General features: G+C 39.9%; 1 protein-coding gene across 1 annotated transcript in view; it reads right to left on the reverse strand.

Annotated features, from left to right (window-relative positions):
- Nhs (NHS actin remodeling regulator) overlaps positions 1 to 12,731 on the reverse strand; it is a 52,752-nt gene continuing 40,021 nt past the window's right edge. Inside the window, exons 5-9 of the mRNA XM_055615737.1 lie at positions 11,452 to 11,644; positions 8,115 to 8,246; positions 4,133 to 7,117; positions 3,726 to 3,852; positions 1 to 1,152 (exon numbers count right to left, since the gene is read on the reverse strand). Coding sequence (XP_055471712.1) covers positions 543 to 1,152; positions 3,726 to 3,852; positions 4,133 to 7,117; positions 8,115 to 8,246; positions 11,452 to 11,644 — 4,047 coding nt within the window. The 3' untranslated portion in view covers positions 1 to 542. The remainder of the gene's footprint in view (positions 1,153 to 3,725; positions 3,853 to 4,132; positions 7,118 to 8,114; positions 8,247 to 11,451; positions 11,645 to 12,731) is intronic.

A 12,731-nucleotide genomic window follows, 5' to 3' on the forward strand; every position in this document is an offset into this window, starting at 1 on the left:
TATTATACTTTATTTTATGTGTCCTATAAATAGTTGGTGTATGGTAGATGATTGGCTTGTCCACTCATCATTGATAAATCTATTTACACCTTTTTATCAAAAATATGGTATTTACATATGTGTAGTTCTTTCTTCTAAATTTTGCTTTAGTTCATCTTAATTTAAAAAAATACCAAACCTCCAGAGTAATTTCATCTTATAGTATCATGACAGTGAGGGCTTTATTTTCGGAATAGGCAGCTCTGGGAAAACCTTGTCTAGGTTTCAAGAAACTTAGATACTTTTGTATTCTCTATTATCACAAGGAATGAGATCGGATAAATCAACCTATGCTAAAGAAAACCACGAGAGACAGAACGGCTACGGAAAACATGAAAACTAATAAAAAAAAATGACAACCGCTTTCTGTTTCATCAGCACATATGCCAAGCATCAATGCGACCCCCACCCTGTTGCCATTTCTCCCGGTTCCTCCACGGTGTCACAAAATCCTTTCATCTAGTAAGGGGTTGGACATCTGAGGTCAACTCATCTCAGGAAGACTATGTGGAGCTCTGGGAGGATCGGTCATCATGTGGGCTCCCATCAGAGTTTTCAGTCTCTCCCTCAGAGATGGCCTGCATTGGGGTATTGTACAGCCGGCAGCGGACACTGTAGCGGCTGCTGCTGGCCACAGGAGGGACCCGGGAGCGTCCAACCCGTGCTGAGGCTGACGTGGCAAAGCTTTTGGAGGAAAACCCTTCTACATTGACTCGTGGAGAGCAAGGTGACAGAGGGGACAATGCTTCAGCCCCAGGTGTGCCCTGGTGGTTATCATCAGGGCTTTGTGCGGGTTCTGAAGTGAACTCACCAGGAGGTTTGGGCAGGATGGGGCTCTTCAGGATTTCAGTGGCAGACATGCGGTAACTAGAATCTGAGCGACTGCCTTTCTTGAGGAGCAGTAGCTTAAACTCTTCGTTGGATGTGTTGGACTTTTTGGCATTTCGGTAGATGAGACCAGGAGACCTCTGGCTAGTCCCAGCTGTCACATTGCTGCTGCTGGGGGAAGTGACAGAATTGGCACTGCTGCTGCTGCTGCCGAGGGGAATTCTTGATTTGCTTCTAACAGACATGTCTCCAGAATCTTTTCGTCCAAGTACTTTCCTCTTGGATCTTTTAAGAAAAGAGAAAATGGGGTAAAATTCTGAGTCAACATACAATTTTATGAACCAAGAAGTGTTCTGTCTCTTTCCCATATCTAATCATGTTTAAAAACCATCCTATATAATATACTATTATGTATTAGGACCATATTAAGGAAGGTTAAGATTCATTACTTGCCCTCCTAGACTTTAAGGGGAAAAAAAAAAACCCTGCTAATTTCTGTTTACAGTGTGGTAAAACACTATTTCTTTTTCTCATTAAAAGTGTCTATCCAATACAGAAGAAATACTCTCATATTAAGATCCCGCTTCCAAATACTACTAAGTGCAGCAAGTGGATAATGGCATTGGTAGGACAAAACTGACCTTAACCTGATACTTGATGGACCTTGGTGATGAACTTTGGGAGATACACTCCAGACTTAACCTACATTTTAATTTACTGCTCATGAAAGTCAGCTGAGTGGATTCCAAAATAAATTATTCTGTTTTTTAATACAAGTACCATGACCCTTTAGCTACTCAGGGACACCAACGGCATGTCAACACTTTGTGAGGAACTGAAAACTTAAACCATCTCTGGGGCTCTTAAAATATAAAATCTAAGCTCTCAAGACAGCAAAATAACTCTTGCCACTGGGATGTAAATAAATAGGCAAATCCTACACAAATACAAATCTAAAATTATCCAACTCCTTCAATCTACATAACCTCTATATCCATAATGAAATTGTGATCTTATTTTGAAAATTAAGTAGGCATAAGCTCAATAAATCCATAGCATAACTCAGTCATTCCTGATGATAGTGGCATGCTCTCTCATCAATTTAAAAACTTGTGTGGTAAAGAAAGCATGAGCTTTGTCTTTCCAGATTCCAGAAGAGCCTGATTTTGCACAGAGAAACAAACCTCTCTGGTTGGTATCTTTGCACATCAGAGCTTGGTACCACCTAGAGTTTTCAAATAGCAGGTATTCTTAGCATCTACAGTAGTTTAGACACAAAATACTCTTTTGTCACCAGAATCAAATCTCTTCAGTATAAGCATTCTTATAGTAAGAGGAGAAGTTCAGATACTTGACTTATTCTTGACAGCATAGGAAATGGCATTGTCAGGATTCCAATCCAATTATCTTTTTTTGATTTTACAACTTATGTCCTGCCCACTATGCCAGATACGCCAGAGGGTTCTTTGAGGGTTCATTAACTTATATAGCAAATTAATAATTTGTGTTCAGTTTAGAGATAAAGTGTGAGGGTTTAGAGGAATATAATTGGAGTTTAGACAACTGTGGTAAAGAACACAAACTAGAAACTCTTACCCTGATTATGAGGAAGCTTGCCTGCTAAGGTAAACACAGAGGATACTACTAATGGAACCCTTAGGAAAACGCAACTGCTAAAGAACAGTGTTCCTTCTTAAAAAAAGAAAGAAAGGAAGGAAGGAAGGAAGGAAGGAAGAAAGAAAGAAAGAAAGAAAGAAAGAAAGAAAGAAAGAAAGTAAGAAAGAAAGAAAGAAAAATAGCACCAATAGAAATCCTTTAAAAAGCAGAAGTCCAAAGGGTCTGAGGAGAGATTATAAACTGCTTGCAAAGAACTTCCTTCCAAATTGCTAAGTCTGTGAAAAAGGAGATAATCCTCAGGTTCTTTCCTTTGGGAGTTCCATCTCGGTCCCCAAGGTCAGGCATAAGAAGAAAGTTAACCTCATGGGGGCAGGGGAGCACCCATAGCAAGCATCCTTTAGCTCAGCAGGTATGCGTTTGCTTTCAAGGATGAGTTTTGGCTGTGCTTTTCTGGTCTTCAGCTATAATGAACTGTGGCATATGTGGGCTATTGATAACAGGTTATCAAGGTATGAAAGAGAAAATGTGCATGGGAGGCAAAGACACAACCATGTAGTGGGAACATCCCCTGCTCATCAGATATGACCTTTCATTTTAGAGATACAAGTCAGCACCGTGACAAAAAAAATAGCTAAAAAGAAAGAATAAAAACCGTCTACTTCTTAGTTGTTCCAAGCTGAGATGGGCTCAGGTTGTTTTGACAAATCAATGTATGTTTGTGTCAGCTAGTGTGAGATTATAGCTTTGAGACTATTTTGTAAACTCAAGGGATTACTTAAAAGTCAGGGGTTAAGGGTATGAGTCAGTGGTAGAGTGCTTACATAGCATGTATGAGGTCCTGGGTTTGCTCTCTAGTACTGCAAAGATAAATGCAAAATACAGTATGTACATCAGAAATTACACTTAAGTACTTTAACTATAAATTATAAATTGTTTTCTCCTGTAAACGTGTTCCAGAATGCCTTCCTTGGGAAATCATCCAATATTTTCCCTTCAATGATTCTTAATAAACTCTCAATTGAACTGTCTGTCCATCTGCAGCTACTCTCTATACTCATTTTTTTCAAACATGCATACAAGTACATGAATTTTATTTGGAAAGATAATTCTTGCTTGGTTGTTTTTGTTTTGTTGAGTGTATTACAGGTACAAAATGCTTCCCCAAATTTGCATTCAATAAGAGACACTTCAAATACAATTCTGTGCCTTTTGCTTCTGAGGACTTGGTCATACTCTCTCACCTGTGAATGACAGCAAATAGATCCTCAGTTGTTCGAGGTTTGTTTGGAGACACAAACACACCCTCAGCTTCAGCTTGAGAGTCTTCACTGAGTGGTGAAGTGATGGAGTCATCACTTGGTGATGATTCTAAAAACAAGAAGACAAGCATCTTGTAGCTACACATCTCACTATCCCATTTCCCTGACTCAGGGATCAAACAAACTCAAGGTACCTTACCACAATTTTTGAAACAAGAGAGACAAAGGTCAAATATTGGTTCCAAATAACATTTTTTTTTCTCAATTGTTTTAATAAGTGAAAAAGAAATGGCAGAAGGAAACCAATACCCAGGGCTATAGAGAACTATGGGAATGCAGGAAACAACAAAGGGCACATTTCCATGCTAACAAAAGTATCATTAACTGACCTTTCAATGAAGTCTCATCCATCCATCCTTGGGTCTCCTCTGCTCTGCTGTTATCAGAGGCACTTTGGGGTGAAATACCTGAAGCAATGTTTTCCTGCTCAGAACATTTTTCGGGGAATGAATTTACAGTTGACGTCCCTGACTCCTGGTGGATAGTCACAGGCACTTTGTCATGGTGGCGGCTCACGACACGCTGATGCTTATGTTGACCATTTATGTCTGTTGCTCTACTCGGCGAGTTGGCTTGAAGTGTGATTCCATCCACAAATTTCGGTTTTGCGCCTTCTTCCCCAACTTCAGAGGGCATCTTTTGTCCTTGTTGGAGGGCTCCATCCGGACTAGCTCCATACTGTATCATTTTACTACCCAAATCATTGGGGTGGGCAGCTGAGACCCTCTGAAATCCTGTTGAAAATCCACAGTTCTTACTTGGTATGTTTTCTGAGCTTAGCTCACTTCCTGTCTGAATTTGGTCTTTCATCACATTTGATTCAGGAAGATTGCTATTAGCTGAGGTTACAGTTTCTGGATCACAGTGACTCTTCCCACCAGAAGTAAGGTTCTTCTCCAAATGTTTCTCTGGTCCCATCTCAACTGCAGAGGAATCTAAAAAGGGCAGGAGGGTGTCTTCAGCAGAGTACTGGCGTGATATTGATTTCTTTGCTGTGTGTGGCCTTATCTTGCCTGGAGATAAGGAAGCCACTGAAGCCACAGGAACTGCACTCTCTTCTGGGTAGGGGAGATCTGTATTATTGCCCTCCTTTTGCTTAACTTCTTCAGACTTACTGATAGACCTCAGGTTGACAGATTTCAGGACTGTTGGTGTAATTGCAAGAGACGGTGGAGGATTCGACCTCAGCATATCTCCTACTGTGTTTTGCTTATGAGTAAGAACATGCAGTGGGTGACGGTGGTGGAATGGTTTATTCAAAACATTATGAAGAGCACTTAGGTCAAGATGAGTAGGAGGTATAATTGGAAGTTCAAAATCTTTACTCAATGATAGGGCTCCATCTTTTAAAGATGGTTGCTGTAGTGAGGATTTCCTTTCTGGGACTTTAGGTTTTCTTTTGCTACCCCCAGGAGATAACGGACCTGAAAAGAAAGCTGTAGGGAAAGAGGAGGTTGGTGTTTCTGACTGGCTTGAGTAGCCACTTGATGGAGATGCTAAGCCAGCCAGCTTTTCTGGTGAAGCCAGTTTAAATTCATTATCAACCAAAGGAAGAGATGGAGTGGTTGCCCTTGATTCTGACTGGGATGTTTGGGATTCAGAACTCTCTGGAGATTTGATGCATTCAATCACTGTGGTACCCGTAGCAGTGCTTGAATTGGATAAGGATCTGTAAGGATCATTTGTTTTCAAGTCATTTAGAAGCCAGAGGTCTGCATAGTGAGTTGATTCAGCACCTTCATCTTTGAATGGTGAAATGTCTGTAGTGTCATCCATCTGAGGTTCTTTAACAGAATGTTCATTCTGGTTTATCCAAGAAGAGTCCTGCTTTGCAGGCAGATTGGCATTTTCCACTCGAGAAGGCATGTTGGAGAAATCAAGAGGCAGCTTCATTTCCCTGGAACTGTGGGGCAGATGCTGACCACTGCTTATCTTTGGTTCTTTCTTCTCAGAAATTTCTGCATTTCCATCAGATTTTCTCAGTGATGAGCTCCGTTTAGGTGGAGTTGGCTTTGCCTTTGGTTTCCTGAAAGAGATGCTTGGTCTCCCTTGCCTCCTGTGGTCTAAGTATTCTTGCCAGGCACAGTCCGGAAGACCAGGAGGAACCCCTACACTTTGACCATTCTCTGGGCCCAGGCCTGCATAGTGACAGACATAGTTCTTATTACCCTTGAGACCACAATCAAAGTGCATCGAGGTATAGTATCCTTCTGTGTCCACTGAGAAATGGGAGCTAGTATCTGCTTTGTCTGAAGGAGACTTCTCCAGAAAGCTGTCATAGGTGCCCATGCTTGTGAAGCTTGGGCAGCCCAGGCTATCTGCCTTTGGACGCTCAGGACTAAAATCTTGGCGGCAGGATGCATCATGATGGTGGTGCAGATAATTCCACTCACTGTCACTTGTATTGCTGTTATTGGGGTCATCCAGCAGGTCTGCAACAGTGGAGGTAAAGGAGTTCGTCCGGTGGCCTCTTACTTTATCCAAGTGGTCATTGTACTGTTCTGTCACAAAGACGCTGGTGTCTTCATTAGCATTATGAGCAGTGTTCAGTGACAACTCCGAGTCACAGTGAGACGAGCCAGTGAGGGGAGGAGAAGCTGCAGGAGGGATTGTCTCTGAGGTCTGTGAAGGGCATGTGGAGCTGCTCCCACTCCAATTCCCACTGGATGACTGGTGGTCATCTTTCTGGTCCATGTGGCTGCTCAGGAGGACACTAGCTGTGGAAATGCAATGGATGGGGCTTCCAAAGGTGTCTGAGTTGGAGGAGATGTCACAGCTTCCAGAGTCAGCAGCCATTCGGGACAGACGTGACCTCCCTCTCTCACTTAACTTGTGCTGGGGGCTGTGAAGGTGTTGAGAACAGGCCAGGCCCAAAGCAGGCTGGTGTTCCTGTGCGCTTGGGCTGCTTGGAGCTTCACTACAATCATTAGGGGTTCTTTCATGGTCACCCACGAAAGGCTCTCCTTCTTCATATGCTGAGGGTTTAGCACCAACTTTGGGTTCAGCATCTCCACCTCTATTTCCCTCCCGAGGAAGGCTCCGAGATCTTGTGCGGCTGCTCACTACAGGAGTAAACAAGGTATCACCTTTGTCTGACAGCGCGGAGATGTTGCCAGCAGAATGAGAAAGGGATGCCGCAATGCTTTGACCCCTTTGAGCTCTGATTCTTCTTCTGGATGGGGCAGCAATCAGAATATCCTCAGTTTGGCATTCAGAGTCCCTGGTTCCGGACCTCCTATTGACAGTGTTGGAGGGGTCTGGGTTTGTGTGCACAATCACATTCCTTTCCCTGGCCACTGGAGATTCATCAGAATCTAGGGTACATGAAAAAGACAGTAAGATAGTACATATTGACAAACTAACTGGCATCTTGGGTGGTGTTTATAAACCTGTGTGCTACCACATTAGAACTTTCTCTTTCAGAAAAAAAAAATCATTATATAAAATTATGAGAAAGTGAAGATGCTTTGTTTCCCTGAACTTGTTTCTGTTTCTTTCTGTATTTATGTATTTTGTTTTATGTATATGTGCATATACACATGCACACACACGTATCATATATACTTATTGAGAGAAGATATGCTTTTTGTTTTTATGAATCATCTCTCTTAACATTAATTTGTCCTAAGAAGTAACTGCTTTCATAAAAGAAAAATGATCTAAAAATTAAAAAAAAGAAAAAAAAAAACAACTGGAGTATAAAACCTAAAGTCCTGACCACTACTTTTTGTTTATGTTTTGTAATACAAACATAATGGAATGCAATTCATAGATTTTATGATAAAAATTAAAGGCTTGTTTATATGTGCCGCTACCATAATAGTTTGAAATTGGTATAAGTATTTAAAAGACACTGAACAGAAAAAGCTTTAAATGTCCCTAAAAATATTATATTTTTAAGACACCAGATTTGAATATGTTTAAATTTTACTTTAAAAATAAACTCTTAAATATACAATTTCTCTTCAAATGAAATTACAGTTTTCAAAAAAAGCTTCTTGCATTGAATCCATACTTCTGATCTTAATGAAACTTTTAAATTGACAAAATATTATACTTCATCTGCAAGGCTTGAATGTATATGCCTCAATCTATAACGTTAAGTCTTTATGTTCAAGAACAGACTTAAAAAAATAATTCCACATGGTTTTCTGAATACAAAATAAATATGCAGCATTTTAAAACTATTAAAGATTGAAACACTCAATATTTATAAGGAATGTTATAGTTGAAGGCAGTTGAAAATAGGCACCTATTTCATCTCCTTGTAACCTTCACTAGACAGAAACTATGAACATTTTTATACCACACCTATTTCTTGTTGAACTCTTCTGGGAATCCCCGAGATTGTTTTCCGTCTCCTCAATTTTCGTCTCCGCTGTAGTACAGATTGTGAATGAACAAGAGAACAGCGGATACTTGCTTCTCTGTCAAAACCAACTCCTGCAACCCAGAAATAGGTCTCATTAGCTTTGAGAAATGGCAGACAAATTTTCAGTTGTTTGGAACACAGTGGTCTTTCCTGATTGGACTTTGAAATAAGCTTGTGAACAAATATAAGGGAGCTCTTTTTTTAGCTCTTATTTAAATGTTGCAGTACATCAAGCTTTACTTCTAAATGCAGCCTTCCACAGTAGCTTGCAGTACCAAAAGCAACAAGTAAAAGAGGAAAACCAAAAGAAATGGAAGCGTAGGGGACATCAGCAAAGTCCTCTCACACTGAACTGGCTATAACCTTTAGTCACTATTACTTCCTGGTCTATTTCGTGGCTCTCTGAAACTGATACCTTTGCATAGTAGATCAGTACCTAAGATATGAACCTCGTGTATCATGACCCATTTCTTCATTAAAAGAGTCTTTGTGAGTTTTCCTCTCTCAACCTCCCATGCCCAAATTTCCGCTCCAAGTATTTAGACATACACACACAAACACACACACACACACACACACACACACACACACACACTGCTGAGAGTAAACACAACAGTTTAGGGTTTTATTCTCTTCAATAATCATGCAATTCTACTTTCTTCTTAGGAGTAAATTGTATGCTTTTTTGGAAATAAACATGCAGAGGAGTTCTCTGTCCTGTGCTTCAGTGGAGCTATTTCTGTACCAATCAGCTATAAGATAGACTCCCTACTCTTTAAAGCATTGTTTATTAGTATGCATGTAGGGAGCAACTATGGTGCTTATTGTTTCTTCTCTGTATTCACATTAGTGGCACTATATGTGGTTCTATTAGATTAGAACGGTGAGGCGGAAGGTAAGGAATTCAAACTCTGGCACGAGCGTGCACAGTAGATGTTTCGGTGCAAGCTGTGGCTCAGAATGCTGGAATGCTGCACTTTGGTATTTGATCACCTCATCATTTTTTCTAAACTGTTGGCCATAGGGGTGGATGACATGTTAAACCTTGGGTCAGCTGTATAACGTCGCTGTGCAAAAAGTCCTCACTTAGGCTCACTTTGAAATATCTGTATTACATGATGAAAGATTACAGTGTTATTGGAGAATTCATATAAATGAGATTTTCCTTTCTTGGTTCCAATCAAACACTAAAATACTTCATTTGAATCTTAATAATAATTGAATACATGATATACAGACACTGTGTATTATATGGACACCATTAACAATGTTCTCATTAAAGCTCTTGAAATCAACATCTAATCTGGGCCTTCATCTTCAGAGTTCCTTAAATAAAACTGAAAGAAAAATCTTCTCTTCTTCCTAATCACAAGATGATGGCCCGTAATCACAGTACTACATTCGAAAACAAGATTTTTACTTACAGCACCAGAAAAGCAGCAGCAGTTGCTAATAGTCAGATGTTCTCAGATGGGAAATTAGTTTAAAAGGGTGCCAGAATGATCCATTCTGGCAGATGAACTCCTCTAATACATCTCATTTAGATTATAGGGGTCAGATAAGTGCACTTCTTCAGAATAATTTATCCTATAAGTTGAATAGGTCTGGAGGAAAATTAAGTCCTAGCTCACAACACAACTGACCAATGCATTAGAGTACCTCTTATTCAGGAGGGAAATCATACCTGTCTCAGACACCTGGTCCATTTGTTCCCCCACTCTAAGTAAGAGAAATCTGAGTGGAGTTGATAATAACAATGTCCAAAATGCTTTTCAGGGGACATGCAATCTTTGGTTACAGGGAATCAAGATGAAAGTCTGTCATAGTGTGGCTGTTTTTTTTTTTCTTTTTAATTTTCATCATATACATAATAAAAATAAGGTAAAATGAAACTAGAAGAGGTGTTTTAAAAATACCAAAGGGAAGAATTTGGGGGAAATGATTGAGAATAAAGTGTAACTCTCTCTTTCACTTTCCCTATGCCCCTCTCTGTCTTCTCTTTCTTTCATTTATACACACCTTACATTATTAAACCTATCACTTTGTACGCAAACCTATAGATTCCTTTAAAATGTAAAACATCATCTGATCCCCAGCTCCAGAATTCACTACCTCTGATGACAGACTTGAAAGAGAAGTCCAGCTAGGCTTTCAGCCTATCTAGACTAATACGTAGACTTTCAATACATGTAACAGCAGAAAGTGAAAGGAAGCCAGACTTGATGATTTTAAAATACAATTCTCTCTTCATCTCTGTATGTATATATTTTCAGGTAAACAAAACAAAACAAACAAAAAAAAACACCTAAAATCAATACATAAATCTAAATGTTTATTTATTTATTTATTTTTTTAGAAAAGCCTACCTTCATCCATGGAAGCACAAAAACAGATTTTCTAGTTGGTCAATAAGACCTTACTTGCAGTTTCAGACACTTGGGTTTTGCTGTTTTCTTTCTTGTGGTGCCACATATCATTGTCATGTGATTAATCACCGCCAAAGAGCTATTTGGTGATTTTTTTTTTTTCAAAAAGAATCTGTTCATCATTTACATAACAAGCAGCCCAACAGATTTTATGCAAATTGGTGTTCAAAGCCTGAATATCTCCGAGTATGTTGACTAAAGATTTCTTGCTCATCTGTGCAGGGGTTCTAGGTTATCTCCATGCCTGGTACTTGGTGGGAGTATGGGTCTCTGGGAAGACCTCTGTGTTCAAATCTTCTGGTTCTGTTGCTCTCCTTGTGGGGTTCCTGTCCTCTCCATAACCTACTATTTCCCACTTCTTACATAAGATTCCATGGCAGTTCAGTGTCCAAGTGGGTTACATAGCAATGGGAAGAGGGACTGCCTCTGACATAATCTGATTGGCCTGCTCTTTGATCACCTCCCCCTGAGGGGGGAGCAGCCTTACCAGGCCACAGAAGATGACAATGCAGCCACTCCTGATGAGAACTGATAGACTAAGATCAGAAGGAAGGAGAGGAGGACCTCCCCTATCAGTGGACTTGGGGAGGGGCATGCATGAAGAAGGGGGAGGGAGGGTGGGACCGAGAAGGGAGAAGGGAGGGGCTTATGGGGGGATACAAAGTGAATAAAGTGTAAAAACATAATAATAATAATTGAAAAAGAAAAAAATAAAAAAAAGATTTCTTGCTCACAAGAAATAGTGTTTTTAGCTGACAGGGGTGGGGCTTATAGGACAGGTTTTGAACACATTTAATACATACACTATTCAGACCCAGCTGCCCCTCAAGAAAAAAAAAGGAAATTATACCAGTGACATTGATGGGAATAATGCAAGAAGAGATCACTTGGGCATCTTGTTTCATCTTCTCCTCGGGAGTCGGGAGAGGTAGTGCTTTGCTCCAGTTGGTCTGCTTATCCAGTGTAGAGGGGACATTGTGTATCGGATTTTTCGGCCTCTGCCCTAACATGACATCTGTGTCTTCATCCTCTGGAGAGTGGGACTGCAAACAGAATACATTCAGATTCAGTTCCCAGAGCTTACACACGTAAGTGATTTTATAGTTCAAAATTTTAAAGTAAGGATAGAAATAAGTAGGTAGGATAGAGAAAACAGTAAGTACAACTAATTAAAAGTTTTGCTTCAACAGTAAAAAGATACAGAAAGAAAAAAATGGGCTTACGAAACATGCTTTTCAGGGTAAAATGGAATTAAGAGATAAATTAGTCAGAAATCCTGTACCTTCAAACTGCAGAAAACTTCTGTCTCTAATCCAGTAAAAGGTGGGTCTACTTTCTGCATCTTTATGTCATTATAAATTTCTGTCAGAAATCTTGGGAGCACTAGACCATGATGATCAAAGGAGGCAGATGAGCTAACTGCCTATAGAACTACTCAGAAGCCATGCAGGAAACTCCAAGACATTAGACAGTCTAGAACACAGCACCTGGAGGGTACGTCAGCCTAATCCACGAGGCCATCAAAGCTACCATGAGTTAATTTCAATACAGGAGGAAAGCTTTAGTGAATGACACTTTACAAGTCAGTTTCACTGACATTAGATGGCTGTGGAAAAGCCAAAGTAAAGAGGTGTCCCAGAGCCCGACTGCAGTGGAATATACAAATTCTGTTTCTGGAGGGAAAGAATCAAGTGGGTTTTTCTTTTGGATTTGGATGGGTAGAAGAGTTCTAGTTTATTTTCTTTGAGCTTTGCAGTGTAAAACTATACTTCCAGCTGTGTAAGTTCGAGGCTTTCATTTCTGTATGACTTTTAAAAATTGTCTCTCCAAGACTTTAATAAATATTAATGTTATCTAACTTTTATTTCAAGCTTGGGCTCCAGGCCCAGATTATTTATAAGACCCCCTTATTATTTATAAGGTTTTGGTTTCAGGGTTGGGTTTCTAAACCAGAGTGGCAAAAGACCCAATTTCTACCACTGAACCCAGTTTTCTTTCTTTATACAGCTCAAAGGAAGATAGATAACTGTAGGAAATAAATATTTTATTTCCTCTTATTTCAATAAGGTTTTAATAATCCTCTGTCCTAAAATCTGGATCATTAAGAAAAAAAAATCAAAACCTCCCTAG

The sequence above is a fragment of the Psammomys obesus genome, unplaced genomic scaffold, assembly GCF_907164565.1.
Source record: "Psammomys obesus unplaced genomic scaffold, mPsaObe1.curated_primary_1811, whole genome shotgun sequence".
In the NCBI taxonomy this organism is placed as follows: Eukaryota; Metazoa; Chordata; class Mammalia; order Rodentia; family Muridae; genus Psammomys; species Psammomys obesus.